Genomic DNA, 27765 nt, shown 5'->3' with positions numbered 1-27765 from the left:
GATCAGTGGTTGCCAGGGGTTAGGAGGGGAGGAGAATGAATAGGCAGAAGAGAGGATTCTTAGGGCAATGAAACTATATAGTATAATACTGTAATGGTGGATACATCTTACATATTTTCCAAACCCACAGAATGTACCACAAGAGTGAATCCTAATGTCAACTATGGACTTTGGATGTTAATGATGTGTCAACGTGAGTTCATCGACTCTAACGAGCATAGGGCTCTAGTGAGGGATGTTGATGCCAGAAAGGCTGTGCGTGTGTGTGTTGAGGGGTAGGAAATACGAAAAATCTCTGTACTTTCCCCTCTATTTTGAACAATTTTGTTGCCTCAATTTTGCTGTGAATGTAAGAATAAAAAAGCCACGTCGGAGGCCTCCCTGCCCCACCCAGGCCCTCAAGCACCCACTGCTCACCTGCCCATCATGCCTGCGCTTCTTCATGAACTGAGTGATGCACATGCTTCCTGCTGACTTCCTCTTTAGCGAGATGGGTGTCCCCTGGCTGGGCCCTGGGGTGGGGATGCTGCCACTGTCCTCCCTGGTGGCTGAGGGCACCATAGTGACATAACTCCACTGGCACGGCACAGGCAGGTGCTCCTGATCAAAGCTCTTCAGCACCTGTGAGTGGACGTACCAGCACATCCTGAAATCAGGCCTCTTCTCGTACACCGAGTTCTCGGAAATAATACGCTTGAGCCTGGCCTTGGAGGGGACGGCATTGTCCTCGCTGGTGGTGGGGGTCTGCGGGCGGGAAGAGCCAGGGCTCGGAGGGCTGGCGGAGCTGCTCTCAAGACTGCTAGTGTCCTTGCCAAGCAGTCCTTGGCGGCAGCATTCCTGGAATTCCCGGATGATCACTTTGCTTCCATTCACATTCCCGTGTAGCAGCGGGAGCAACTGGGCCAAGACTGGCAGGGAGAGGAGAGGGCACAAGTGGGTGTCAGACATGGGAAAATAGCAATAAATACTGCACATGGTTCCTGAACCTGTCACCAAGATTGAGGGACACAATCAGTTTCAGATGGCCTTTTAAGGATAGCTTTTAGATATATGAACTTGATCTGGAAGAGATTCTGTGAAGCCCAAATTTCACAAGGCAGATTCATTCAGATAAAACCATCGCGACTGACTTTATGCACCTGTTTCCTTAGTAATGGCCATCGTACTCTCATTCTGAGTCACTGGTCCTCCCCAGCTTTGAATAGTGAGGAGGCACAGGAGTTAGGAATGAGAGTGACCCTGGGCCAAGCACTCTGGGTCTGTGTCCCTGTTGGTAAAATGGGCTAATTAAACTAGCTGCCTTGTGCTGCTGTTGTGAATATCAGAGAAGAAACAGATGTGTCCAGTGAGTGCTAGCCTTTGTGATTTGTTGAAATAACTTCTAAATTATTAATTCACTTGCCTAAGAAGTTGCCTGCCTTTGGCCCTGGACAGATCTGGGCCTCGGTGCAATGGGGAGCCCGACCCCCGCCCAACCCTGCCCCGAGCAGCACTCACTGTGCTGGTCCCTCTTCTTTTTCTTGGAGGCCTTAGGTGTCTGCTCCTCCTCGGGGAGAACCGTCTCTAGAAGGCATGCCGTGAACTGCTCTAGCACCTTCAAGTCAGCGCTGCCATCCTTGTCTGCCGCCCAGATGCAGCCAATCTTCACGGGCTGGAGCACACGGAACCGCTTTCCCTTGGCTAAAAACTCGTCCCATTCCTTGGCCTTCAGCTTCTGGCGGACCTTGTGGTTCTCGGGGTCGGCACACTCCTTGCAGGTGAGAGAACAGGTCGAAATTACATGCCCAGTACAGCCACAGGGCTGGGCATCTCCCACACCAGAGGATACCACTCTTTAAGGCAGATATGCTTATGGGCACACCAGCCTGCCTCATTGGTTGGAAATGTGTATGAGACACATGCCCTTCAAGTATGACTTTGAGACAAAATCACTGCACAACCGATAGGCCTTTGGAGCCCTAAAAATGGCTTACTCAAAAGTTTAACCATGTGGCAAAATTTAGAAAGTTGTTGCTGCTGTTGTTGGTGGGGTAAACTCAAAGGGAAATGGGGGAACCTTCTGGAAAAATGGAAACTTCTGTATTTTATATCCAGTGGTGGTTCCACAAATATTGTCAATCATTAAAACTCATTAAACTGAATAAATGTATGCTAATTACATTCAGCTAAACAAGTATTTTAAAAAGTTTGGTGAGCTGACCCACAAACCACAGTAACTCTCTGACCGGGTTTCTTCTCATGCGCTCCCGTCAGTGAATTTTCTCTCACCTTTGCAAATTCTCCCACCCTTCCAGACAAACTCCAGCTCAGGGTCTAGCATTTCCACAACCAATCACACATTGGGGCTCACCTTCATGGCCATGAGAAGTGAGATACATGTGGGACCGGCCATAGATGGACTGCGACCCTTGGGCACTGTCCCCAGGCAGCTACCAAGCTCCAGGCCCTGACTGGGCTCTTCTCCTAGCCAGTCACCTCCCTGTGCATACACTCACCTCAGTTACTCCCTCATCCTCAGACAGGTATCCATGAGGTACGAAAAAACCGTCATCCTCATCTTCGTCTTCTACTTCATCATCATCATCCTCAAAGAAAAAAAAAGTATGTTCACATGTGGAAACAGAATACATGCTTCATTAAAAATTTAAATCTGTGTATGTCTAAGGAAGAAAAAAAAAAAAGCCACAAACTGCTGTTGTTCCTATGGACACCATGAGCATCAACCAAAACCCCATAAAGGAATCCGATTATATTGCAGTGTGTGAGGATGGGGTGTGTGAGGGGGAGAACACAAACAAGTCAAGTCACCCAATAAGGCAAGAGGCAGTGGTGGGGGCCTGGGTGAACTAGAGAATGGATGTGCCCCATCTAGAAGGGGCAACACTGCTCAGTAACAACCCACAACTGCTAGGCGAGCGGGTTAGTGTTGCCAAATAAGGTATTCCAAGAGAAGTTGGGAATCCAGATGTAAACTGTTGGCTGACATTTTCAGACAACTCTGCAGGTAACACAGAAACTATGTAAAGGAATCCAGCCTAGGGCTGTTGCGGTCCTCTGATGGAAGCTGCAATCATTCTAGGTCTGCACTCACCCCTTCACTGTGAGAGAGTGACTCTCCTGGCTCCTCCTCTTCCCACTCATCATCACTGTCCACCTCATAGTCCAGGAGCTTCTAAGAAAACAAGACATGCAGTGTGTCATTGCCGCCTCTCAGGGTTGGGAGGAAAGGGCAGAGCAGAAAATAGAATACTTACGGAATTAAAGAGACCAGTGTAAAGGCAAACTGAGAAGGAAACACAGAAAGACAGGTGTGTCTAGACCACTGGCACTTGTGCTTGCATGCTCACCCTGTCTTGGGCCCAGGGGTCCCTTGGATGGATGACCGTCGTCGTCTTATTCCATGTCCCCCAATATGCTGGTCGGTGATTCTCAGAAAACTGCAGGAGCTTCATCCTGCCAAACTTCTTCCTTTCAGGAATGCCATCTACTTTGCTGCTTTCCACTATCACCACATCACTGAGGAGTAAGACACTGCACTCACTCATATGCCTCCCAGGTGATGCAGTCACCCCATCTTCCCACGGAAGCAGGTCACCAACAGTCTACAAAGGCAGGTAACCATTAAGCAGCAGCACCTACTCCTGAAGAAGGCTAAGGGAACATTTACTCCAGAGACACAAAGAAAACAGGGAGAAACGAAAGTGCCACCATGTTGCGCCCCAGGGCATGTCTGTGAGCAGGGCCATGGAGAGTAGTAAGTGAATCAGCAAGAACAGGGAAACACCCCTCCAGGGAGGTCAGTATGGAAATGGATCCCTCCCAGGAGAGACTGGAACACAGGAATAGGTAGTCTGCCCTCCAAAAGCACACCCGAGATTTCAGAGGCTCACAGGAAGCCAGGAGAGAGATGAGACAAAGCACTGAAACTAGGGTCTAAGACCTGGAAGGGAGACGACTGGCCCAGGCCACAATGGGTCAGCAGTGAACCAGAATCTAGAGCTTAGCCAACTGTGCTCTGATTTCACCAACGAGCACAGGACAGTCTTCTCGGGCACTAACCTGTTAAAAATGTCCGCATTCCGGTTAGAATCCACGGTGGGTCCAGACCTGAGGGGCCGCCGGCCTTTTAGATCTTTTAGGAAGGAGAAATCGCCACTCTGTTGCTGCAGGAGCTGGTCTAACTGATCACAGAGGTCTTGGTCAAAGGTGGTCCGACAAAGAGGGGCGAGGACCATGTTCTCTTTAATTTCAAAAGGGGCAAACTTCCCACAGGAGCCGGCCAGCGTCTGAAATGGAAATGAGATGGGATGGCACACCTGGGTGATGGACGCCATCAGCAGAGGCATGGGTGAGCCACAGCACGTTGCATTTCAGATCCATTGAGGTGGGCAAGTCAAAGAAGAGATACTGTGTGATGACATTAACACAGGTTTCTGGAACAGGCAAAATTCCAGGGGCAGAGTAGTGGTGGCCAGGGGCTGGTGGGGGAAGGAGGAGACTGTCTATGAGGGAGCCTTCAGGAATAATGGAAACACTGCAGATCTTGATATTGCAGTGGTTGTGTGGCTTTATACAATGAGTACTCATTCAACAGTACTCCTGGAAATGGCAAATTTTACTGTAAATTATACTCAATAAATCTTTTCTTTAAAAAAAAAAAAAAAAAAGATAAGACCTGAGCTCCCAGGTGAGGAAACCAAGGCCTGGAGAGTGACCAGCTTACCAAGAGCCACAACCATTATGATACAAGGTGACCATCAACACAGGGCCAATTTCAACACTGAAGGCTGACATGAACTTGAAACACTGGTGTGTGTGTCCTAAGAACCACACACTGTAAATTCTGAGAAGTTTGATTTTCCTGCTCAGGCTCCTTCCGCATCTTTTTTTTTTTTTTTTAATATATTTTTATTGATTTCAGAGAGGAAGGGAGAGGGCTAGAGAAATAGAAACATCAATGATGAGAGAGAATCACTGATTGGCTATCAATGATGAGAGAGAATCATTGATTGGTTGCCTCCTGCACAACCCACACTGGGGATCGAGCCTGCAACCTAGGCATATGTCCTGACCGTGAATCGAACTGTGACCTCCTGGTTCATAGGTCAATGTTCAACCACTGAGCCATGCTGGCCAGCTCCTTCAGCATCTTCAATGTCTGTGTCAGTGGAACCCAAAGCTGGTAGCACACGAGGGCGTGGGAAGTCAGAAGGACAGCTGACATCTAAGTTCAACATAAGATAGCCAATGTTTCACCTCAGCAAGGAAAGAACAACTGAAGCCAGTGGCCTCATCATGGCTCCACACAGGATCATCTGGGGACTGTCAGAAATCCTGATGCCCACAGCAGGCCCCTGTTCTCTGGGATGGGACCCAAGCCCAGTGTTCTTTAAAGCTCCATGGTTGCCGAAACCGGTTTGGCTCAGTGGATAGAGCGTCGGCCTGCGGACTGAAAGGTCCCAGGTTCGATTCCGGTCAAGGGCATGTACCTGGGTTGCGGGCATATCCCCAGTAGGACATGTGCAGGAGGCAGCTGATCGATGTTTCTCTCTCATCGATGTTTCTAACTCTCTATCTCTCTCCCTTCCTCTCTGTAAAAAATCAATAAAATATATTTAAAAAAATAAAAATAAAAATAAAGCTCCATGGTGATGCCAACATGCACCTGAGGACAAGAACCAGCTGACTATTCTCACTAATGAGCAGGTACTAGGAGCACTGGGCATCCATATGGGAAAACCTGCCATGCCCCACACCGCAGGCATAGAGAATTCCAGCTAGGATAAAGAACTAGACATAACAAAACAAACAAACGAACACAAAAAACAACAAAACAAAAACACCCAAGTAAAATAATTAAAACAAAACCTGGAAAAAAAAAATTAGAATGCATCTACAACCATAGGGTAGCTAAAGCTTTCCAACCAAAAGCCAATTGCCATAAAATAAAAATGCTGACATTAAAACAAAAAATTACAATGAAAGACAAAAATTACAAGTTAGCCGAAACCAGTTTGGCTCAGTGGATAGAGCGTCGGCCTGCGGACTGAAAGGTCCCGGGTTCGATTCTGGTTGAGGGCATATACCTGGGTTGCGGGCACATCTCCAGTAGATGTGCAGGAGGCAGCTGATCGATGTTTCTAACTCTCTATCTCTCTCCTTTTCTCTCTGTAAGAAATCAATAAAATATATTTTAAAAAAAAATTGGCGAAACCGGTTTGGCTCAGTGGATAGAGCGTCGGCCTGCGGACTGAGGGGTCCCAGGTTCGATTCCGGTCAAGGGCATGTACCTGGGTTGCGGGCACATCCCCAGTAGGAGATGTGCAGGAGGCAGCTGATCAATGTTTCTCTCTCATCGATGTTTCTAACTCTCTCTATCTCTCTCCCTTCCTCTCTGTAAAAAATCAATAAAGTATATTTTTAAAAAAAAATTACAACAAGTTAAAAGGCAAGTTAACAGGCTGAATGTATTTGTGGTGTATATCACCAAGGATAAAAATCCTGGCTATATAAATAACTCCTAGAGATCAACATAAAAAGCCAAACCTATGAAGAAATACAATGGCAAACAAATTAAAAAAGATGTTCATGGGGGATAGGGGAGGCCAGGGGATTGTCAAGGGCGGGGAAAAAAAGGAGACATATGTAATACTCTTTGTAATACTTTAAGCAATAAAACAATAAAAATAAAAAAAAGATGTTCAACTACACTAGCCATCATGGAAAAATATAAAGTAAAAAAAAAAAAAATCAATTTTTTTTACCTATCAGGTTGGTTAAGTTCAAAGAGAGGTCATGCCCTGGCCAGTGTGGCTCAATTGGTTGGGTGCCATTATATTGCCGGTTCAATTGCCGGTCAGAGCACATACCCAGGTTGCGGGTTCGATCACCTGTTGGGTACGTACAGGAGGCAGCTGATCAATGTTTTTCTCTCTGTGTCCCTTCTCCTTTCCTCTGTCTCTCATAGCAATAAAAAGGAAGGCACCTGAGCAGAGACAGGTTAGTGACATTCACAGCACCATGGGTGGGGTTCAATAGTTGAATAGATCTATATACTGTGATACCATCCACATTATGAAACATTATGTAACAACAAAAAAGACTGAAGTAGACCCAAATGTGCCAACCTGGCAAAAATCCAAGTTATAGCTATGCAAACAACGCAGTAACATCACATATTCAGTGATCCTAATGTATGTGTATACAAATGCACAAATATACAAGGGGATCTAAATGAAGATCTGGAAGGACACTTGCATTGGGGAAGATGGGTTACTTCTGGAGCATGGAGGGAGAAGAGAAGTGGGGAGGACCTGGGGTCTGCACAAGCAGGTATTTCAGAGGGTAACTGGATGCCAGACTGGAGAAGCAGAACTCTGGGCTCTTTTTTTTTTTTTTTTAATATTTTATTTATTTTTTTACAGAGAGGAAGGGAGAGGGATCGAGTTAGAAACATCAATGAGAGAGAAAAATCCATTGGCTGCCTCCTGCTCATTCCCTACTGGGGATGTGCCCGCAATCAAGGTACATGCCCTTGACCGGAATCGAACCTGGGACCCTCCAGTCCGCAGGCCGACACTCTATCCATTGAGCCAACCCGGTCAGGGCTGGGCTCTTGTCTTATGCTTAACCTTGCTTCCCATCTTGTGCATAAAGTCCAGACAGTAAGGACTAGGTCTTCTCTTAACCTGCCCCATAGAGCGACTCACACAAAACTTTTCATGAAGCGATCCCTAAACATGCGACAGTCTTATTAGCAAATGTGCCACCTTTTGCTTTTTCAAGGACATACGAGAATCTCCAGGCCCTACCAGAAATAGAAGCTCCCTGTGCAAGCGGAGGCCCTTCTGCCCAGAAAACAGCTTTTTATTTTTCCAAAGGAAGAGCCTGACAGAGATGAAAAGCAAGGCTAAATAAAGCTGCTGCTCACCTTGGGGGTCTGTGGAGTCTTTGGTTTCTGGAAGAACCTCGTGATTTCGGCTTTCTCTGCTTTAATGCGCTGCAATATAATAGAAGATGAAGAAATAAAAAGAAATGGTGTGTTTTCAAAAGCACAAAGTCCCCTAGAACTAAACCCCAACCTTGTGGAGTTTTTTTAAATCCTCACCAGAGGATATTTTTTCCATTGCTTTTTAGAGAGTGTAGAAGGGAGGAGGAGGAGGGGACAAGAGGGAGACGGAGAGAGAGAAACACTGATGTGAGAGACACATTGATTGGATGCCTCCTATATGCCCCCCAGCTGGAGCCAGATATCTAACCTGCAACCCAGTTATGTGCCCTTGACTAGGAAATGAACCCGCAACCCTTTGTTGCTCAGGCCAATGCTCTAACTGCTTAGCTATACCAGCCAGGGTAAACCCTGAACATTTTTAAGTTGAAAGCATTACTTTGATGATAGCTTTCAAAACCCATCAATCCTCAACTGGGTACCAAGCAATCTCAAAGTGTCGGAGGTGCTCTTGTAGACAGAAGGGCCTGGGTGTCCAGCCAGCAGGCATGTTATAGGCCAGCATGACCACAATCAACAGAAACATATGTATACACACATGCCAGTCCCTGTGGGGCCACTGGGCTTCTCATGACCTAGGGAACACTGGGCAGCAATAGGCAAAAACCCTGCTTATGAGGATTCCAGGATCCATTTCTCAAACAGAATAGAACATGGAGGTTCTGGGGAGGATGCCTACCTTTTCTTCCTCTTTCAGCCGTTTCTCCTCTTCCTTTTTCCTCTTCTCCTCCAGCTTAGCCCTATGGGACATGAAATTCAGTTTTAGCCAACCAGTGCCCCAAGCACACAAACAAAGCCTGTGTTCCTGGACAAGAACCCACCCATAGGTCAGTTAGGGTCTGCACAGTGTACCTGGAAGACAGAGGCAGGAGAGGGGAAGAGGGTACAAGGGCAGAGGCTTTTTGTATCCCTTCCTCAGGGAAGATACAGAAAGGGAGGGAAGGGGCAGTAGCCTGGCCCTTGAATGCCCAGGCCACCCTGGGAGGACACTCACTCCAGGGCCTCCTGCCGCTCCTTACGCCGCTCCTCCTTGAGTCGCTGCTTCTCCGCCTTCTCCTTTTCTTCCTTCTCCCTTTTTTCGCGCCTCTCCTTCTCCTTCAGCTCTTTCTCCTCCTCTCTCCTCCTCCTGGCTTCTTCCTTGGCACGCTTGGCCTCCTCTTTTAGCTTCTCCTTTTCCTCTTTTTCGGCCTGTAACTTCAGCTGCTTGCCCAAACGCTCCTTATCCTACAGTCAAGAGACAATTGGACAGCTGTATCCCTGCAGACCTCCCGGGAAGGGTCAGGTCAGCATCATGGGGACAATCTGTTCAAACAGAAAGGGAAAGAATGGCCCAGCTGGCGTGGCTTAGTGGTTGAGTATCGACCTACGAACCAGGAGGTAGCGGTTCGATTCTCGGTCAGGGCACATGCCCAGGTTGTGGGACGTGAAGGAGGCAGCCGATCAATGATTCTCATCACTGATGTTTCTTTCTTTCTTTCTTTTTTAATTCTCACCTTAGGATATTTTTCTACTGATTTTTAGAGAGAAGAAGAGAGAGGGAAAGACAGAGAGGAATATCGATGTGAGAGAAACACATCGATTGGTTGCCTCCTGCACACTCCTCGACCAGGGCCTAGGCCGAGGAGAAGCCTACAACCGAGATACATGCCCTTGACCAGAATTGAACCCAGGACCCTTCAGTCCAAAGGCCGGTGCTCTATCCAGAGCCAAACCATCTAGGGCCATAATTGACGTTTCTATAACTCCCCTCCTCTCTTCTGCTCTGAAATCAGTAAAGAATTTTAAAAAAAAGGTGGGGGGGGGGGGGCGGGAAGAATGAAGGAACCAGCTCTAGAAGAAGTTTGATGGTTAACATCCATACATGGAAGTGATTTTTCCATCACATTTCCTTCTGTTGTGAGAATTAGCTATTGTCACAGGACCTTGTGGGCCATTCAAAATAAGATTCATTTAAAATAGTTTCTTGTCTTAGCCAGTTTGGCTCAGTAAATAAGAGCGTCGGCCTATGGACTGAAGGGTCCTGGGTTCAATTCCCATTGGAGGGCGTGTCAATCAATGATTTTCTCTCATCATTGATGTTTCTAGCTCTCTCTCCCTTTCCCTTCCTCTCTAAAATCAATAAAAATATATTTTTTAAAAAAAATACATACCCTCAAAAGTAAAGTATTTTATTTAAATATTTTTATTGATTTCAGAGAGGAAGAGAAAGGGAGAAATAGAAACATCAATGATGAGAGAGAATCTTTGATTGGCTGCCTCCTGCATGCCCCCCAATGGGAATCAAGCCCACAACCTGGGCATGTGCCCTTGACTGGAATTCAACTTGGGACCCTCTGTCCACAGGCTGACGCTCTATCCGCTGAGCTAAAACCAGCTAGGACTAAAATACTTTCTTGCCTGGCCTGCATGGCTCAGTGGTTGAACCAGGAAGTCACAATTCAATTCCTGGCTTAAATTTTACTTAATTAAAAAAGATTAAATAAGTACCCCTGGGCTGCCTATACAGGATACCCGCTATTCATTTGAGCTGCTTTTATTTAATCAGAAACCTGTGGGAAAGCCCTGGCTGGGGAGCTCAGTTTGTTAGAGCAGCGGTCACCAACTGGTGGTCCGCGAGGTCCGAATGGTTGGTGACTGCTGGGTTAGAGCATCTTCCCAATGCACCAAGGTTGTGGGTTCAATGTGGAGTAAGGGCACATATAAGAATCAACCAGCCGAAACCGGTTTGGCTCAGTGGATAGAGCGTCGGCCTGTGGACTGAAGGGTCCCAGGTTCGATTCCGGTCAAGGGCATGTACCTGGGTTGTGGGCACATCCCCAGTAGGAGGTGTGCAGGAGGCAGCTGATCGATGTTTCTCTCTCATCGATGTTTCTAACTCTCTATCCCTCTCCCTTCCTCTCTGTGGAAAATCAATAAAATATATTAAAAAAAAATGTTTAAAAAAAAAAAAAGAATCAACCAATGAATACATAAATAAGTGGAACTACAAATTGATGTTTCTCTTTCTCACTCTCCCCCTTAAATTAATAAAATCTGTGCTAAGGTAAAGACAGAAACACCTATAGATTTCACATCCCTGCCTTTAAAACAAAAGCATTTTTCTTTTCTTTTTTTTTATTAGTATGTTTTTATTGATTTTGAGAGAGAGAGGAAAGGAGAGGGAGAGAGAAACATCGATGAGAGAGAAACATCAATAATGAGAGAAAATCATCAATTAGCTGGTGAATAGACAGCCAAATGTCATTAATCAGTGCCCATTCCGTGAGCTGGCATGGGAGGGAGAAACCCAGTGGCCTTCTCTGTTCTTCATGGCAATGAGAAAGAAGGCCCCTGCACCGATGTGTGTGAAATGTGGAGAGCCCCAGATAACAGAATCCATGACTCAGAAGTGGATCACTAAGTAGTAATCACCCACCAAGTGCCAAGTGTAGGGGAAGCAATGGAACCTAAATCTATTTGTAGGAGATGGGATGCAAGGAAAGGGACTAGGTTCTTGTGAAGACTATTTTAAGTTATAACAGGACACACAATTATTATTATCCTATCTAATAAAAGAGTAATATGCAAATTGACCATCATTCCAACACACAAGATGGCCACCCCCATGTGGACACAAGATGGCCAGCAGGGGAGGGCAGTTGGGGGGGGGACCAGGCCTGCAGGGGAGGGCAGTTAGGGGCAACCAGGTTGGCAAGGGAGGGCAGTTAGGGGTGACTGGGCCTGCAGAGGAGGGCCACTGGGGGCAATTGGGCTGGCAGGGGAGCAGTTAGGTGTCGATCAGGCTAGCAGGGGAGTGGTTAGAAGGTGATCAGGCTGGCAGGCAGAAGCAGTTAGGGGCTATCAGGCAGGCAGGCAGGTGAGCAGTTGGGAGCCAGCAGTCCTGGATTGTGAGAGGGATGTCCGACTTCCCGTTTCGGCCCGATCCCAGTTGGACATCCTTCGAGGGGTCCCAGATTGGAGAGGGTGCAGGCTGGGCTGAGGGACACCCCCCTACCCCCCCGTGGACGAATTTCGTGCACCGAGCCTCTAGTGATAATAATAAAAGCTTAGAAAAGGCTACATGCAAAGCCTTAAGCATCAGAGCAAAGCTAAAAATGATTCAGTCTACCAAGCCGATATGTAAAATGAAGCAAGAGTTACAAGGGTCAGGATAAGCCAGGAGAGGTAAATGGGCTGATGAAAGGCAAAGGGCTTAGCTTATATTTAATGCAAAAATCACAGCAGGTTAATTTTCTATTTCAGGGAAAAAGTCTTACTCTTTGTAGTCTCATCTTGTTCTTCTCAGCAGAACCTTTGACCAATTTCTTAGTTATCTGAAATGAAAGACATTTATCTTTAAATGTGGACTGTTTCAGTCACTTTAACACATTACACAATCCTTTGGGGAGAGGGAAGAAGGGAACAAGTGACCCACACTATTAAGGACTTATTTGCAAAACAAGAAAAATGAAAACATTTCCAGGTGACCAGTTTTCACCATACAGAACCAAAATATCTTAGTGGGGTCATAAACTGCAATGAAGTACACATATGTGCATCTAGGGATGAGAGGTAATATGGGAGAGGCAGATGACACAAATGAATGACAGGTTTGCGAGGGGCAGGGGAGGGGAGCAAACACAAGAAAAACAAGGCAAGCTTGAAAATAAAAGCAATGTGGATGACAGGGAGTGTTATGATTTGTAGCTAACTAGAGAGGACATACCCTGTCTAAAGAGGATAGAGCTCTTACAGGTAATTTATGAGAGACTTGTCAATTTTATGTAAATTTTGTCTAAAAAGGAACACTACGTGAATCAAATAAAACATGTTTACAGGCTAGATTCCTGTGGGCCACCAATCTGTTTTCTCTGCCTGGTGCAGTTCTGTTTTTAGAATGCAGAGTGAATGCTCAAGAAAAATGGTCAACTTGCCAGAGGAGGCAATCTGATCAAGAATCCCTATGTTCTAGTCCAGTGATGGCGAACCTATGACACACGTGCCAGAGGTGACATGCGAACTCATTTTTTTGGTTGATTTTTCTTTGTTAAATGGCATTTAAATATATAAAATAAATATCAAAAATATGTCTTTGTTTTACTATGGTTGCAAATATCAAACAATTTCTATATGTGACACGGCACCAGAGTTAAGTTAGGGTTTTTCAAAATGCTGACATGCTGAGCTCAAAAGGTTCGCCATCACTGTTCTAGTTTGACCAATGTGGCTCAGTGGTTGAGCATGGACCTATGAACCAGGAGGTCATGCCTGGGTTGTGGGCTCAGTCCCCAGTAGGAGGCCTGCAGGAAGCAGCCAATCAATGATTTTCTCTCATCACTGATGTTTCTATCTCTCCCTCTCTGAAATCAGTAAAAAATATATATTTTAAAAAAATATATATTCTAGAGCATAACTTTTTCTATCACCCTGCTTCAAACTGAGAGTGGTGACAAGGACTTCTTAAGACACATGGTTGGGCCCTGACCGGTTTGGCTCAGTGGATAGAGCGTCGGTCGGCCTGCGATCTGAAAGGTCCCAGGTTCGATTCCGGCCAAGGGCATGTACCTTGGTTGCGGGCACATCCCTAGTCGGGGGTGTGCAAGAGGCAGCTAATCGATGTTTCTCTCTCATCAATGTTTCTAACTCTCTATCCCCTTCCCTTCCTCTCTGTGAAAAATCAATAAAAAATATTTAAAAAAAAAAAAAAAGACACATGGTTGGATTCATGCACCATGCTGGCCAAATAGTCTCGGATTAAAATATAAACATGCCCGCTGGCATGGCTTAGTGGTTGAGCATCGACCCAGGAACCAAGAGGTCATGTCTCAGTCAGGGCACATGCCTGGGTTGCGGGTTCAATCCTCAGCAGGGGTGCATGCAGGAGGCAGCCAATTGACTTTTTTTTTTTTAATCTCTCTATCCCTCTCCCTTCCTCTCTCTCTAAAAATCAATAAAAACATATTGTAAAAAAAATATACGAACAGTTCAGACTATTGGCCTAAGCTTTCTGCAGTGCAGGCAGTGCTAACAACCAAACCATTAGGTTGAAGAGCAGTGGGGAGAGAGTTCAGACTTGGACAGGCAGCCAAATCATAAGACTGAAGTGGAGCTGGAAAACTAAAGGCCCATTTATCTTAAGATAGCCTATTGACAAAACTATATAACCATGATTTCTCTATCTACGGAAGCCTCAGCCTCGACTAAGACCTCTGACAGAATAAAACTTACAGATTAATAGACTAAGAAGGCATCCTTCTTGTCATACCAAGTTCTTTCTGAACTCACCCTTCCTAGAGGAAAAGGCTGAGCAGTCACCTGAAAGCCTTGTGTTGGCAGGAGCTCAAATGCCACAAAGACTATGCCCAAGTGAGCATGTGCCAACTGAAATGCCAGTTACCAAAGCCTACCAAGGGCTTGAGAAAAAGCACCTGCCCCTTCAGAATCCACTTCGGCTGTCAAGTCTGTAGGCTTCACCCCCACAGTAAAGGATTTAACAGCAGAATTTGTAAGTTGCTGTATTTCTCTGTCATTGTCCGTTATTTTGTGTTCAAAGATTATAATGGATGTGATTGCCAGACTCATATATGAGTATTTGGGGGTGGTGATGGGTGGTGGAACACACTTAGTCCACAAACGATAATGTTGATACAGTTGTGCTACTGGAATCTTTGCCCATACTTGTGGAATTTCAGCTGCAGAATCTAGTACCTTTTACATTGCTTTCCCTTTGCTGTGAGTCCAGGAATACTAGAATTAACATGAATATCAGGAGCCACTGTAATGACATGCAACAACCTCAGCAATTATGATTTAATATAAAACCAGTATCTTTACTAGACAACTGGGAGGACCTTTGGTCTAATATAATTTTATCTTTGTGACACATGGCATAAATATTTATAGAACTCTCTCTCAAAATCATGGGCCACACGTTTTATCTCTCTGGAACATAACTGCCATAAATAAAACCCAGGATCCCAGAAGGAGGCTGAAACATACACCAACTACTTCCAGTGAAAGCAGATTTAACCGTGCCTGTGAATTGAAATTTCTACATTTTATTCATGAGAATCCTGTTTATTCTGCTCTCCTTATACATAAGAAGATCGAATATCTAAGCTCAGAGCAGATAAGCAGTGAATGAGGTGAGGAGGGCTCAGCAGCAGCAGCTGAAAATTTAACAGCAGGAGAAGGCAGTGGGGAAACAACACAACCCAAATTGGTCCAGCCATATTTGAGTGTAAGTGGAGAAAAATTATTCAATGGGAGCCCACAAACCTACTGAACAGCCCCAGGATCCATGTAGAAGGAAGTTCATTACAATTACCATTCTGCACAGGCAGAGAATTAGAGACAACAGAAATATCCATCATGAGGCTGACTTTGTAAAGTGCAGTATATCCACACCACAGGCAGTTAAACAAAGATACCTCTTCCCATCCTAATATAGAAAATGAGACACCCTCCAATGAAAAAGAAATAAATTTACAGTGTACACTCACATAAGAAAACAAAATGATACTGTGAAGATGATAATGGCAACCTGGGGGAGAAGAAGGGGACTGTCATGTTTTAATAATTCTTTTTAAACATGGAAAATTTAATACTTATAAAATTAAAAGTATATGTGAAAAAGTTTCAGTGATCTAGGGCTCATTTGTAGAAATAAGGCAAAGATCCCAGAAACACAACTGTATCAACATTATCATTTGTGGAATAATTAGCACATCTCATTGCAAACAAACTTGGGAAATAGTTCTACCACAAGTGGTAAAAAGCTCTAATCCTATCCTATATAATAAAGAGGTAATATGCAAATTGACCTTCACACCCTCACAAATGGCTGCCTACGACCAGGTCGGCAGGGGGGTTAGCGAAGGACGACCAAACGACTGAACAGCAGGCTGTGTGGGGCAACCAGGCTAGGGGTGGGTTGGGGTGGGGGGAATAGGACTGGGGGCGATTAGGCTGGCAGGGGGGAACAGTGAAAGGTGACTAGGCTGGCAGGGCAGTGGGGGGCGTGCATGCAGGCGAGCGATTAGGAGCCAGAGGTCCAGGATTGTGAGAGGGATGTGAGTGTACACCCGGATTGGAGAGGGTGCAGGCTGGGCTGGGGGGAGCCCCCGGCCCCGTGTATGAATTTGGTGCACCAGGGCTCTAGTGCTAAATAAAGCTCTTTAAGCTAGTAATAAAAGGTGTTATAAACAACTGTTTTCCAAAGTGAGAGTCTCTAGATCCCCGGGAAGGGACAGCAGGACCTGCATTTTAACAAGCTCCCCACAAGAAAACAAACAAAAAATAAAACCAAAACAACAACACACAAAATAGGGGACCAATGAATGCCTAGGAGTTCCTAAACACAGTGGTACCAACTCCAGGATTAACAGAGAGCAGTAAAAACCACACATTACATGGTAACATGAAACAATCTGTAAGCTTCCAGCAAGTATCTGGCTATAGTCTCGAAAGAAGGTGGCGAGGGAAAATGGAAAAACAAAGTGTTCCCCACAGTAACAGGGATCAGGAAAATCTCAAATGCCAAGGCAGGGAAAGCTGTTCAAGTTCTGTACCAATCACAAAAGGCACAAGCAAATCAGGAAATCCAGTCATTTCACTTTCATACCTTTGGTGTCACCCAGTATCAGGGGGCTCTACTTCCACTCTTGTGATGGAATGGCCCAATTTTCTGCCTCAGGCTCTGGGACAGCCTGAGCCCTTACCACTTGCAATGTGTATGACTTGCAAAGCTGTGATAATAATGCCTTCTAGAGCATTTCAAAACCCCAAGCCTCTGCTCAAAGTAAGACTTAGCATCTCAGATGCAGGACTTCCTACACTGAGCTCTCCTAGTTCCCATGCTCAGCTGTCTTAGAGCCATTTGGGCCAGTGGACAGAGTAACATTGTTTCATGACCATGACCAACTATGTGACTTCCCAATTCTCAGGTTTGACTATGAGCATTAATAAAGCTATTAAGAATGGAAAATGTAATGTCCTGTTCTCCAGGCTAACTGGCTGTGACACATCACATGATAAAGTAGTTCTATAAAGGATTACCATCAGTCCGAAAAGCATTTCAACCAATTAGATGGACCCAACAATATGGCTGACAGCAAGAAGGGCTCAAAGTCTGATTTTGAGAGTCTGAGTAACAGCTCAGGCCTCTGTGCCTCAGTTGGTTGAGCATCATCCTATGCACTAACATGTCGCTGATTCAACTGTCCTGATCAATTTCTGGTCAGGGCACATACCTAGATTGCAGATTTAATCCCCGGGTTAGGGCGAGTACGGGAGGCAACCAATCGATGTTTCTCCCACCCCCCCCCTCTCTAAAATGAACAGAAATATATTTTTAAAAAATAAAATAAAAGCTAAAAATGTATATCTACCTACCACACTGAGAAACTTAGATATTTTATGAACCCACGGAGGAAGCCATTTTCTCCTATACTTAGGAGACGAAAAACAAGAAATGGAATCATCTAGAAAAATGAGTTCCTTAGTGCAGCGGTCGCCAACCTTTCAGACCTCACAGACCACCAGTTAGCGACCGCCGCCTTAGAGATCAAATTTCAGAAAGTGATCAAGGTTGGTGGCTTAGAGTCAAATTAAGCAAGTAGAGATTAAATAACCCACCCCAGATCCAACTTTATATATTAAAAACAACAATAACAACCTAAGATGAACAAACTAAGGTTCCACAAAACAAAACAAAAAACCCAAAACATCTTTAGACACACTTTGGGATTCTTAACTGATTTTATCAGTTTATCTACAAGACCTTAAGGACAGCTGAAAACAGTGACATTTGCCATTGTGTTGATCAGACACCAGTAACAAAGTCAGCCTTCTGTGATCCTTAAAAATCCTTTTGTTTATGCTGCTTTGAGTGAGGTTTTTAAGATGGGTGGCCATGCCCTAGCTGGTTTGGCTCAGTGGATAGAGCATCAGCCCACAGACTGAAGGGTCCTGGGCTAGATTCCAGTCAAGGGCATGTACCTAGGTTGTAGGCTGGATCCTGGGCCCTGGTCAGGGTGAAAGCAGAGGCAACCAATCGATGCGTCTCTCTCACATCAATGTTTCTCTGTCTCTCCCTCCCACTCTCTCTAAAAATCAACATAAAAACATCCACAGGTGAGAATTAACAACAAAAGAGATTGGTGGCCATCCTGACTAGAGTCGACTCTATGGAATTCCCCATAATAGTCTTCTTGCTTTTTCGGGGGTCTCTTCACCAACACTGACTGACTCTTTACCACCCCTACAAGTCTGTGTTCTTAAAGGAAGAAGGAGTGGAGGGAACTGAGAAGTTACAGTTGCCTACTTACTGCCATCATTTCCTAAAATGACTAAATTGACCAGATTACTAACTGTGAACAACGAAAGCTACCAAAATGGCCTCAACACACTGGTGATTAACCCAGCCACCAACACAACCCAATGTACAGTACTCATCACTGAATACCTCTAATGGTATTTGATATTGAAAAGGATCAAAATTCTGCACCAGAAGTTACAAGACCTAGTTAGTGGCCCCATTCACTCAGCCTCTAACCACCACCTAGGGGCACCATGTCCAAGGATGAAAAGGGGCTGGATTAGAAACACCATCAGCATTAGCATGCTGGGATGTGGGGAGATACTCACTCTGTGGACAGGTGTGAGGGTGGGGAAGGTACTGGGACTGTGCTGATTTTCAGAAGCACACCGCCCTTCAGGTGAGCTGGTAGGAGAGGAAGAACTCAGGGAGGAATGGCTGAGAACAGAGTCTTCTCCGTGGCTAGACTCTAGCACTTCCCTCCGGGAGGGCGTGTCCCGGTCCAGAGGGATGGTTGGAGACTTGGCTCCAGGTTTTATACCCAGGATATCCTCCAAGAGCACCACGGGCACCTTCCCTTTGAACAAGATGCCTCCAGCTTCGCTCCAACTGTCCTGGTCCTTCTCTGAGCACGTTCTTGGACCATCTGTCAACTTGGGGCAGCTCTGAGTTGTTTCCTGTGCGTCTCCTCTCCTCTCTGTGCCCCCTGAGCCAGCACCCTCCTCCTTTGTTTTGCATGGAATGTCTAAAAGGGTCTCTTCAGAAAATGTTAGCTCGTCCTTCTGACTAGCCTTTGGCAGCCCCCCCTCATCTCCAGCTTCTTCTCTGACCCTATTTACAGCCTCCTCCAAGGAGGGACAGGCTGCAGAATTTAGTTTATTGTAGGCTGAAATGTTGTCTGGTTGGTCACTTGAGTCCTCTGTCAAATCAATGATGACTGCGGTCTCGCCAATACTGGTTTTTACTCTACTTTTTAAAAAGTTATCTAAGGGACCCTTCCCATTGACAAGTTTTGGTCTAAAATCTATGTCAGAACCCATATGAAAACTGTTCTCCAAGTTGTCCAAAGAGGTTTCCACATCGGGAACTTGACTTTGTGCAGGAGCACTGGGAGAGCTTCCTGTGCTGTCCGCTCCGTCCTCGGTTTTCTCCTTTGGGGCAAGATTCAGGCGCTTGAAGGGCAGACGAGCTGAAATAAAAGACAGAAGGAGACCATCCATACAGCGAAAGTGTGCAGAGTGACAACTAATCAATACTTGAACATTCCATATGCTCAAAATGACCCAATCTTCCTTGCGGGGCCTGGTGTGTGTGTGTGTGTGTGTGTGTGTGTGTGTGTGTGTGTGTGTGTGTCTTTTCATAATTTAACAGTCTATAAAGCAATTATGCCCGTGGGTCCTATGGTTTGCCCCTCATCTTTTAACTTCAGGAGACTATTATCCTACCACCACCAAACTTGCTATCAGTTGTCAGAGGAGAAAGCAAATTGTTACAGGAGGAAACTATATACCAAATTTTAAAAACCAGAAACCACGGTTTTTAATACAATCCAGCCATTAATCTGGCCTCAGTGTAAATGCACTCCTTTTTTACACAAAAGGATTTGGGGACATTTATCTTCCTGTACAACAATGGTTCAACTGGGGCAGCTGTCGCCAACCGGTGGTCCGAGGATCACTGGTGGTCCATGAGGTCCAAAAGGTTGGTGACCGCTGCTCTAGGGAACATCTAGCAATGTCTGGTTGTCACAACTTGGGGGAAGAGATCAGGGATGCTGCTAAACTCTACCATATACAGGACAGTCCCCCACCCCTGAAAAATTACAAAATATCAATGGGGGGAAGTAAAGAAAGGCTGCTGTAAAGGCAGTGACCTCTGATTTGTTCCTGGGAACCTAGAGAAACAGAGGTATAATAAAATGGATCCCCAGGCTTCCAAATGTAAAGTGCAACTGTTTTTCTCCCCACCAGCGACTGTGATACTACTGCTACAGAGGACCTCTGCTCAAGGGGAATGAAGAACTATAACTGGGGAGACAATGAAGGATTTAAATTAGGAACAAATATTAACCCATTCCCAGAAAGTTACCTTGTATTAACTTCTTGACTGGAAAAGCTGGTCTGTCTTTGCAATCCATTACTGTGAATAAAAGTGTCAAAGGATACGTTATTAAATGCTGGAAGTAATGAAAGTAAACACATAAGTAGCACCTACTATGTACAAAGTGGTTACCCAGTGGGAGTGACTTTGCCACCCTCACCCTGAGGAGCTGGTAATGTCTAGGGACACTTTTGGTTGCCATGACTTGGGGAAGGTTGCCACTCGCATCTAGTGGGTAGAAGAGAGGGATACTGCTGAATATCCTACAATACACAGGATGGCCCACCACGACTAACTATATGGCCCAAAATGTTAATAAGTTAAGAAATCCTGCCTGTACACTGTCACACCTTCTTGGTTTATTTTCCTTGTGGCATTAATCGCTCTGAAATTTACACTGTTTAACATGTCTCCTCCTACAGAATGCCAGCTCTAGGATGGCAGGGAGACTTGTTCTACAATGTACCTGGAGCGCCTAACTCAGGGTCTGGCACATAGGGGGAAACCAATGAACACAGTAACTGCAACAATGAAGAGGAGAATAGAAGAGATAAAACACTGTATCACCCAAGTAACCATTAATAGGAACTCAAAGCATCCACCTTCAATCCAACCAGTTCTATAAAATTAGAATAGGGTTTATTTTCTTTTAAAATAGAGTTTATGGCCCTAGCTGGTTTGGCTCAGTGGATAGAGCGTCAGCCTTGTGGACTGAAATGTCCGGGGTTCGATTCCAGTCAAGGGCACATGTTTGGGTTGCCTGCTCAGTCCTCAGTAGGGAGCATGCAGGAGGCAGCTGATCAATGATTATCTCTCATCATTGATGTTTCTCTCTCTCTCCTTCTCCCTGAAATCAATAAAAATATATTTTAAAAAATAAAAAGAGTTTATGAAGGTAATACAACTTAAAGCATTTTGAGCTGGCCAGGCAGGAGCTGAAGCACTGCCCAATAATAATAACGGAAGCTCTGGCCAGTTTGGTTGAGTTGGCTGGAGTGTCATCCTGTACATGGAAAGATGATGGGTTTGATTCCCAGTCAGGCACATATACAGGTTGCAGGTTCGAGCCCCAATTGGAGTGTGTGCGGGAGGCCACAGACTAATATTTCTCTCTTACATCGATGTTTATCTATCTCTCTCCCTCCCTCTCTCTAAAACCAATAATAATAATGAAAAGTCTACCTGCATCTCCCCCAAAAAAATCTCAAGAAAAGCATCTAATAATATTAAAAATGGTGCAAAAAAATGACCATAAGTATATTTAAATATAAGTTTAGAAACTCCTACCTGCCAGGAGGTCTGGCTTGGAAAAATCTAGATTATTTTGGGCAATCTATGTTCGTTTTGTAAAAGATACATACAAGTGAATACTTTTTAAAAGCAACCACAGCTTTCTGAAAAACTCAGCTGTTCATAGATCAAACTTGCTCTCCCTCCTCCCAAGCTTGAAATATAAGGTACCCAGAAGACTCATACTTCCTCTCTACCCATTTCAAGACAATACCATTCTCCAGTTTTCTGTTACCAAAAACATGGATTCACACTCCCCCACACCAAGTGAAGAATATGTCATCTTTAGCCACTTAAATTTATTTTTAGGACAATCACAAGGATTTATTGGTGTGGTCCTGAGTCACTAGCTTTGATGCAAGTGGAACAGAAGTGATATGGGCCCAGAAGCAAGCTCAGGTCAACCTAAAAAGCGACCCCACCCAGGAATCCAGACTGTTCAAAGGTACACACACAATTAACACACACTTAAGTATAAACTCACCACTGCTCTTTATTCTGATATTATAACCCTTCTAATTTTACTTGGTATTAAAATATCCTTTCCTTCTATAATAGTATGGTCATAGCAGGTGATGTTCTTTTTGCTTTTTAATTAAACAACCTTACTGAGTCAAATGACTGTCAAGGACACTCAGTTCCCCCAACTTAATTATATGAATTTTACTTTGTGAAATCCCCAAATCTGGAAACAATTAGAGCACTGGTTCTGCTCCCCCCCCCCCCCCCAATGCCTGGATACATTTGGTTGTCACAATTGGGGAGGAGGGGTCGCTATTGGCATGTAATGGGTGGAGGCCAGGGATGCTGCTTGACACCCTCAAGGCCCGGCATAGCAGGGTCCCAAATGTCAATAGTGCTGAGGTTGAGAAACCCTGAATTAGTCTAGTTGATGTCCCTAACAATTCTTAATTCAGTCAACAAACACATATCGGGCACCTACTATGTGCCAAGCATTATGCCAAGAGTTGGGGATAAAATAGGAGTCAAGCTGGAGAGAGGGCAAGCTAGTCTTCTTTGGTTCACCACCCTGTTTCCGGGGCCTGCCAGGTACTAGAAACCCCCATCCCAAGACACTGGGTGGAGCAAGACAGGTCTTCACCTTGTATATCCAGCAGGATGAGAAGGCGGGAGCCCCAGCTCCTGACAATCCCCACCATCCAGGCCCCTTACCTAGACCAGCCCTGACCATCGGACTGCAACTGTTACGGTCTCCGAGCCCATGTGACCCCGGGCCTCAGTTTCCCCAACCGGCCAGAGGGTGGCTGCAGGGTCCAACTTGCTCAGGGGACACAAACGCCACCTGCAGAGCTGGCCCCATTCGCCTCCCTGGGTCTCAGTTTCCCCTCCTGGCCACAATGACCCGTCACCGCAGAGGGCCCCGGAGGAGTGAACTTAACGCAAAAACACGGGGGGAAACGGTCGCTGCCGCAACAATAACCTCAAGGAGAGCGCCCTTTGGATGGCAAGGCCCTTCATCGGGATTGTAACGACCCACCGGCCGAACATCAGGCTCAAAGAAGCGGTCTGGGGCCGGAAGGCCCGTCTGTCCCCAAACACTGAATCGGCCCAAGAGGGCCGCTCGCCGCGCCCCCACTACCCCGCCGCGCGGGCCCAAACCGACCTGCGGCCGCTCCCCTGGCGCCCGGAGCCCCGCACTCCGGCTCCTCCAACATCGTCCCGGCAGCGGCTGGAGGTCCCCTCGGGCGACGGAGGCGCGGGCTACGCTCCGGCGGCGGCTCCTGCTCGCCCTCCCGCCCGCGCCGCTGCTGCCGCGGCCGCCGCGCTCGTATTTGGCGGGAACCGCGGCGACCCCCGCAGCCCGCGCGCCGATTGGACAAGATGGCGTCACGTGAGGTCCCGCCTCGGGAAATGAGGAGCGCAGGAAGTATCCTCGCGAGATCCGTGGCTTCCATTCCTCCCATAGCTCCCCTGCTGATATTCCCGCGGAGAAGCGGGCTTTCTCTGGGCGGCCCGTGGGAAGAAGGTGTTCTGCGATTGGGGGTGGGAGGTGTCAAGCCAAGAGATCGACACTGTGATTGGCTAAGTTCGTGGGACTGGTCCATAGGAGGAGGGAGGTCCAAGGCTTTTACGTCATGACGAAACGTTTTACGTAGGGTGCAGGTGACAACCTGAAACTGCAATTTTAGGTGAAGACTGAAGTTTTGAGTTTATTCTATTTGGACATCGGCTGAATCAACCTCAATAAAGTCTGCAAATTACTGCCCCCCGGTGGTTCAATTCCCAGTCAGGGCACATGCCGGGGTTGCGGGCTCGATCCCCAGTAGGGGGCGTGCAGGAGGCAGCCTATCCCATCCATTTTTCTATCTCTAACCCTCTCACTTCCTCTCTAAAAATCAATAAAAACACATTTTTTAAAAAGATTATAAATTACTTTTTATATGAACAAAAATAAAATCAAATCTGGGAAGCATTTGATATGCACTAAACATATTCAGAGGGAATGAATGAAATAGATGTTTCTGGTTTAATCCTCAGGGTTTTTGCACACGTTGTTTCTTGCCTAGAAAAACTCTTCCCACAGCTCTTTTCCTGGCTAATTTCCACCCAACTTTCAGATCTTAGATTGGCACCCCAACAAGAAGTGCCTACAACTTTTTTTTTTTTTTTTTAATATGGAACGCTTCAAGAATTTGCGTGTCATCCTTGCGAAGGGGCCATGCTAATCTCTGTATCGTTCCAATTTTAGTATATGTGCTGCCGAAGCAAGAACAACTTTTTTTTAAAAGCAATTATAGCTTATTATATTCTGGCAGTATGCAATGATTTAGACCAGTGGGTCACCATTGAGGCTGCCCATCATAATCACCCAGGTGTTCTTTCAAACCATTCATAATAACCCCTTCAGGATCTTCAGGAGGGAGGTTGGGGCTTGCACACTCTGAAACAATCCTCTAATCTAGTCCAGTACCTTCTGTTTAGGCTTTTGGAAACTTCCAGTAACCTTCTGCGGCAGAAAATTACCCAAATCTGTCAGAGATTTCAGCACTGGAGCTGCAAGCACTTTAGCTCTAGTCACTTTCTTGTTCCTCTTTTTGGATTCATTTACTCATTCTGACTCATTATTAATTTCCAACTTATTCAATACATTTTCTGTTTTAAATTTAAATATTTTTGTTAATCCTCACCCGAGGATTGACAAGAATATTTTCCATTGATTTTTAGAGAGAAGTAGAAGGGAGAGGGAGAAACAGAGAGAGCGAGAAACATGGATGTGAGAGAGACACATCAGCTGGTTACCTTACACATGCACCCAACAGGGGCTGGGGATCCAGCCTGCAACGGAGGTACCTGCCCTTGACAGGAATGGAACCCAGGATCCTTCAGTCAGCAGGCAGATGCTCTAATTACTGAGCCAAACTGGCTACGGCTCAATACATTTTCATCAATAAGAATTGATTTTAAGTCATTATCAATATGCCCTGGACAGTGTGTCCAGTGGTTAGAGCATCCACCCATGCATGGAAGGGTCACGGGTAGGATACTGGGTCAAGGGCATGTACCTGGGTTGGGAATTCGCTCCCTCTCCCCAGGAGGCAACCAATCGAAGTGTCTCTTTCACACCAATATTCTCTCTCTTTCTCTCACCCTCCCTCCCTTGCACTCTCTCTCTCTCTGAAAAGCAATGAAAAAGAAATATCCTCAGGTGAGGTTTAAAAAAAAAAAGTCACTATCAATAAACATGTTGAATCCAGGAAGGCTTCCTGGAAGAGGCGGTATTCCAAGCAAATTCCTCTTTTATACACAAAACAATGGGGGGAAATATTAGAGAAGGATGTGAAAGATAGGAACATTAGCAAAGACCCACAGGCAACAGGTATCATGGACTACAGAAGAGGAAGAGAGCCCCCGAAATCAGAGGGTGGAGGGGGCCAAATTATGCAAGCTTTGTAGGCTATAGCAGGAAGTTGGGAGTGTATTCTGAGGGCAGTAGGTGAGCTTTAAACGGGGAACCGTGATCTGAATCCTGTTACAAAAGCATCTTTCTGGCCTCCTGATAGGGGATAAATTGGAGGGGAGAACCCGCAGGTGGGCACAACAGAGCGGAAGTTGGTGAGATGGTTTGGTCCGGGCGGAGGACAGTGGGGATAGTGGAAAGGAGATAGAAGCGACACCCTGATGTCTGACTTGGGCAACTGATTGGATGAACACGGGGCAGGGTTCTGGGTAGGAAGGTAAGGACTAAACGACCCGCATGGTGGAATTAGGATAGCTGAGATTAGCAAATAGTTAGCTGGAGGTTTATAAACCCAGTCTCCCAACCTCTCCAGAAAGGTTTAAGCGCCTTTCCCAAGGCGTTAGAACCTCCTCCCAGCTTCTAGGGGTCGCTGCAGCCGCCTGGCCGCTCTAGACTCTCCCCAGGCCACTCGCTGGCAGAAGCGGTCGCTCCCGAGACAGGCGAAGTGCGCGTGCGCTGTCCGGCTGGCAGGGCGCGTGCGCGTGCTCAGACCGGGCCGGCGCCGGAAGTGTGCGGTTGCCATGTAATATCCTGGCCGCGCGGGCGCGAGAGGGGCTGAGGCTGCGCCCGAGCGGGCGCGGAGCTGGCGAGAAGGCTGCGGAGGCGGTGCCGACGGGGCCAGCTGAAGCGCGCGGGGGCTCGGCGGCGCCCGGGAGCCTGTCGCTTGCGCTGTTTCTGCGGTTCGCTGGGTCCCAACGGGAAGTCCGACGGCGGAAGGCAGAATGTCGGTGGCGGGGCTGAAGAAGCAGTTCTACAAGGCGAGCCAGGTGAGCGGAGGGGGAGCTCCCGGACCCGGGCTTCCCAGAACGAGGGGCCAGGCTAGGCCCGCCTCTGGTTCGGGAGGAGGCCGGGGACACCAAGGGGGCGGCGTTGGCGCGTGTTCCTCGCAGGGTGGGGAGAGCCCAGGAAGGCCGGGGGCTTCGTGCGAGGTGGCCCAGGTCCTGCCCGCCTTGTGGGCTCCAGTCTCCTTGAGAAGGGTGGCTAGACCCCTGGGTGGGGCAGAGAGGCCCCCCCGAGGTTGATCTGGTTGATCCGCCTTCCTCCCCTCTAAAAGGGCAGGGACTGGGGAAAGACAAAGGGAAGAAACAGGACTCTTGCCAGGGAGAGGAAACATTTGTGTCTAGATCATTTCTTTAAAACCAACATCAGAAACCCGCTGAATGGACCCGGTACAAAGTTGAAAGGGTAAAAAGTCAGTTCCTCACTCCAGTCTGTCAGGCATTCAGACCATCGACCCTAAGACAAGGACTGTCACCGACGACTTACGTCCCTTTTAAAAGATACGTGTGCGCCTTTCCTTTAAAAACGCACACAGGTCGTGTAACATAGTCTACAGCAGGGGCGGGGAACCTTTTTTTCCGCCAAGACCCATTTGAATATTTATAACATCATTCACTTAATATAATTCACTTGAAATAAATTTATGTTGCTATGAAAAAACTCCTGGGTTTGTTGAACTTCGAGTCCTACCTGCAGGTGCCTTGGCGCGGCCAGATTAAATGATTTGTCCCACGGAGGGAAGTTCCCCACTCCTAGTCTACAGGGTCCTGTGTTCTTTGAGTTTTTTGTTAAATGTGTCAGAATTCTCCACCTCAGGTCGCTCTCTGTTGGGAGGGGGCATTCTGGACACTGTGGGATATTGAGCAACATCCCTGGCTCAAGGCCAGGAGCACCCCCAGGCGGGACATCCACAAATGTCTCCAGTCCCTGCCAGTTGCCCCTGGGGAACCCCGGCTGCCCCCTGCCCCAGCGTTACTGCGCTAGAACATACTCCTAGAGCGGCAGTTCTCGACCTGTGAGTCGCGAACAATGAAAATACACCCTGCATATCAGATATTTACATTACGATTCATAACAGTAGCAACATTACAGTTATGAAGTAGCAACGAAAATAATTTTATGGTTGGGGGGGTCACCACAACATGAGGAACTGTATTCAAGGGTCTCGGCATTAGGAAGGTTGAGAACCACTGCCCTAGAGCTTCCTGGGTCTTTTTAGTAGGTTCCTGGTATTCCATTCCATGAAGTGTACCATAATTAATTTAATCAGTCCTCAATTGATGGTTGTTCAGACTGTTTCCAGTAGTCTTC

At 46.5% G+C, this 27765-nt stretch overlaps 2 protein-coding genes and 1 non-coding gene across 11 annotated transcripts in view; 1 reads left to right on the top strand and 2 right to left on the bottom strand.

Moving 5' to 3' along the window:
* Positions 1–23658, bottom strand: part of CHAF1A (chromatin assembly factor 1 subunit A) — a 37028-nt gene extending 13370 nt beyond the window's left edge. The window contains exons 1-13 of one of the 4 annotated variants that reach the window (XM_036312821.1): positions 23320–23658; positions 20394–20444; positions 18635–19494; positions 12265–12321; positions 9003–9232; positions 8688–8748; positions 7931–7999; positions 4060–4286; positions 3348–3516; positions 3092–3172; positions 2496–2585; positions 1498–1750; positions 638–908 (exon numbers count right to left, since the gene is read on the bottom strand). In XM_036312821.1, the coding sequence (XP_036168714.1) occupies positions 638–908; positions 1498–1750; positions 2496–2585; positions 3092–3172; positions 3348–3516; positions 4060–4286; positions 7931–7999; positions 8688–8748; positions 9003–9232; positions 12265–12321; positions 18635–19494; positions 20394–20444; positions 23320–23620 (2720 nt within the window). In that variant the 5' untranslated portion in view covers positions 23621–23658. Of the gene's footprint in view, positions 1–417; positions 909–1497; positions 1751–2495; positions 2586–3091; positions 3173–3347; positions 3517–4059; positions 4287–7930; positions 8000–8687; positions 8749–9002; positions 9233–12264; positions 12322–18634; positions 19495–20393; positions 20445–23319 lie in introns of all 4 variants that reach the window. The other 3 variants (XM_036312819.1, XM_036312820.1, XM_036312818.1) reach the window with 3 other exon arrangements.
* A 667-nt stretch (positions 23659–24325) lies between these two features.
* LOC118659398 lies at positions 24326–24429 on the bottom strand. The gene has a single exon (XR_004968532.1). It is a non-coding gene; the product is annotated as a U6 spliceosomal RNA (small nuclear RNA).
* Positions 24430–26153: 1724 nt separating this feature from the next.
* Positions 26154–27765, top strand: part of SH3GL1 (SH3 domain containing GRB2 like 1, endophilin A2) — a 49740-nt gene continuing 48128 nt past the window's right edge. For 2 of the 6 annotated variants that reach the window (XM_036312582.1, XM_036312583.1), the window contains exon 1: positions 26155–26441. Coding sequence is in view for 2 of the 6 variants with exons in the window: in XM_036312587.1 (XP_036168480.1) it covers positions 26397–26441 (45 nt within the window). In the remaining 4 variants the exon portion in view is untranslated. Of the gene's footprint in view, positions 26442–27765 lie in introns of all 6 variants that reach the window. The other 4 variants (XM_036312584.1, XM_036312585.1, XM_036312586.1 and 1 more) reach the window with 3 other exon arrangements.

Source organism: Myotis myotis, unplaced genomic scaffold (assembly GCF_014108235.1).
Source record: "Myotis myotis isolate mMyoMyo1 unplaced genomic scaffold, mMyoMyo1.p scaffold_m19_p_6, whole genome shotgun sequence".
In the NCBI taxonomy this organism is placed as follows: domain Eukaryota; kingdom Metazoa; phylum Chordata; class Mammalia; order Chiroptera; family Vespertilionidae; genus Myotis; species Myotis myotis.
Note: the sequence above shows the minus strand (reverse complement) of the source record. Positions and strands in the feature narration are given on the sequence as shown.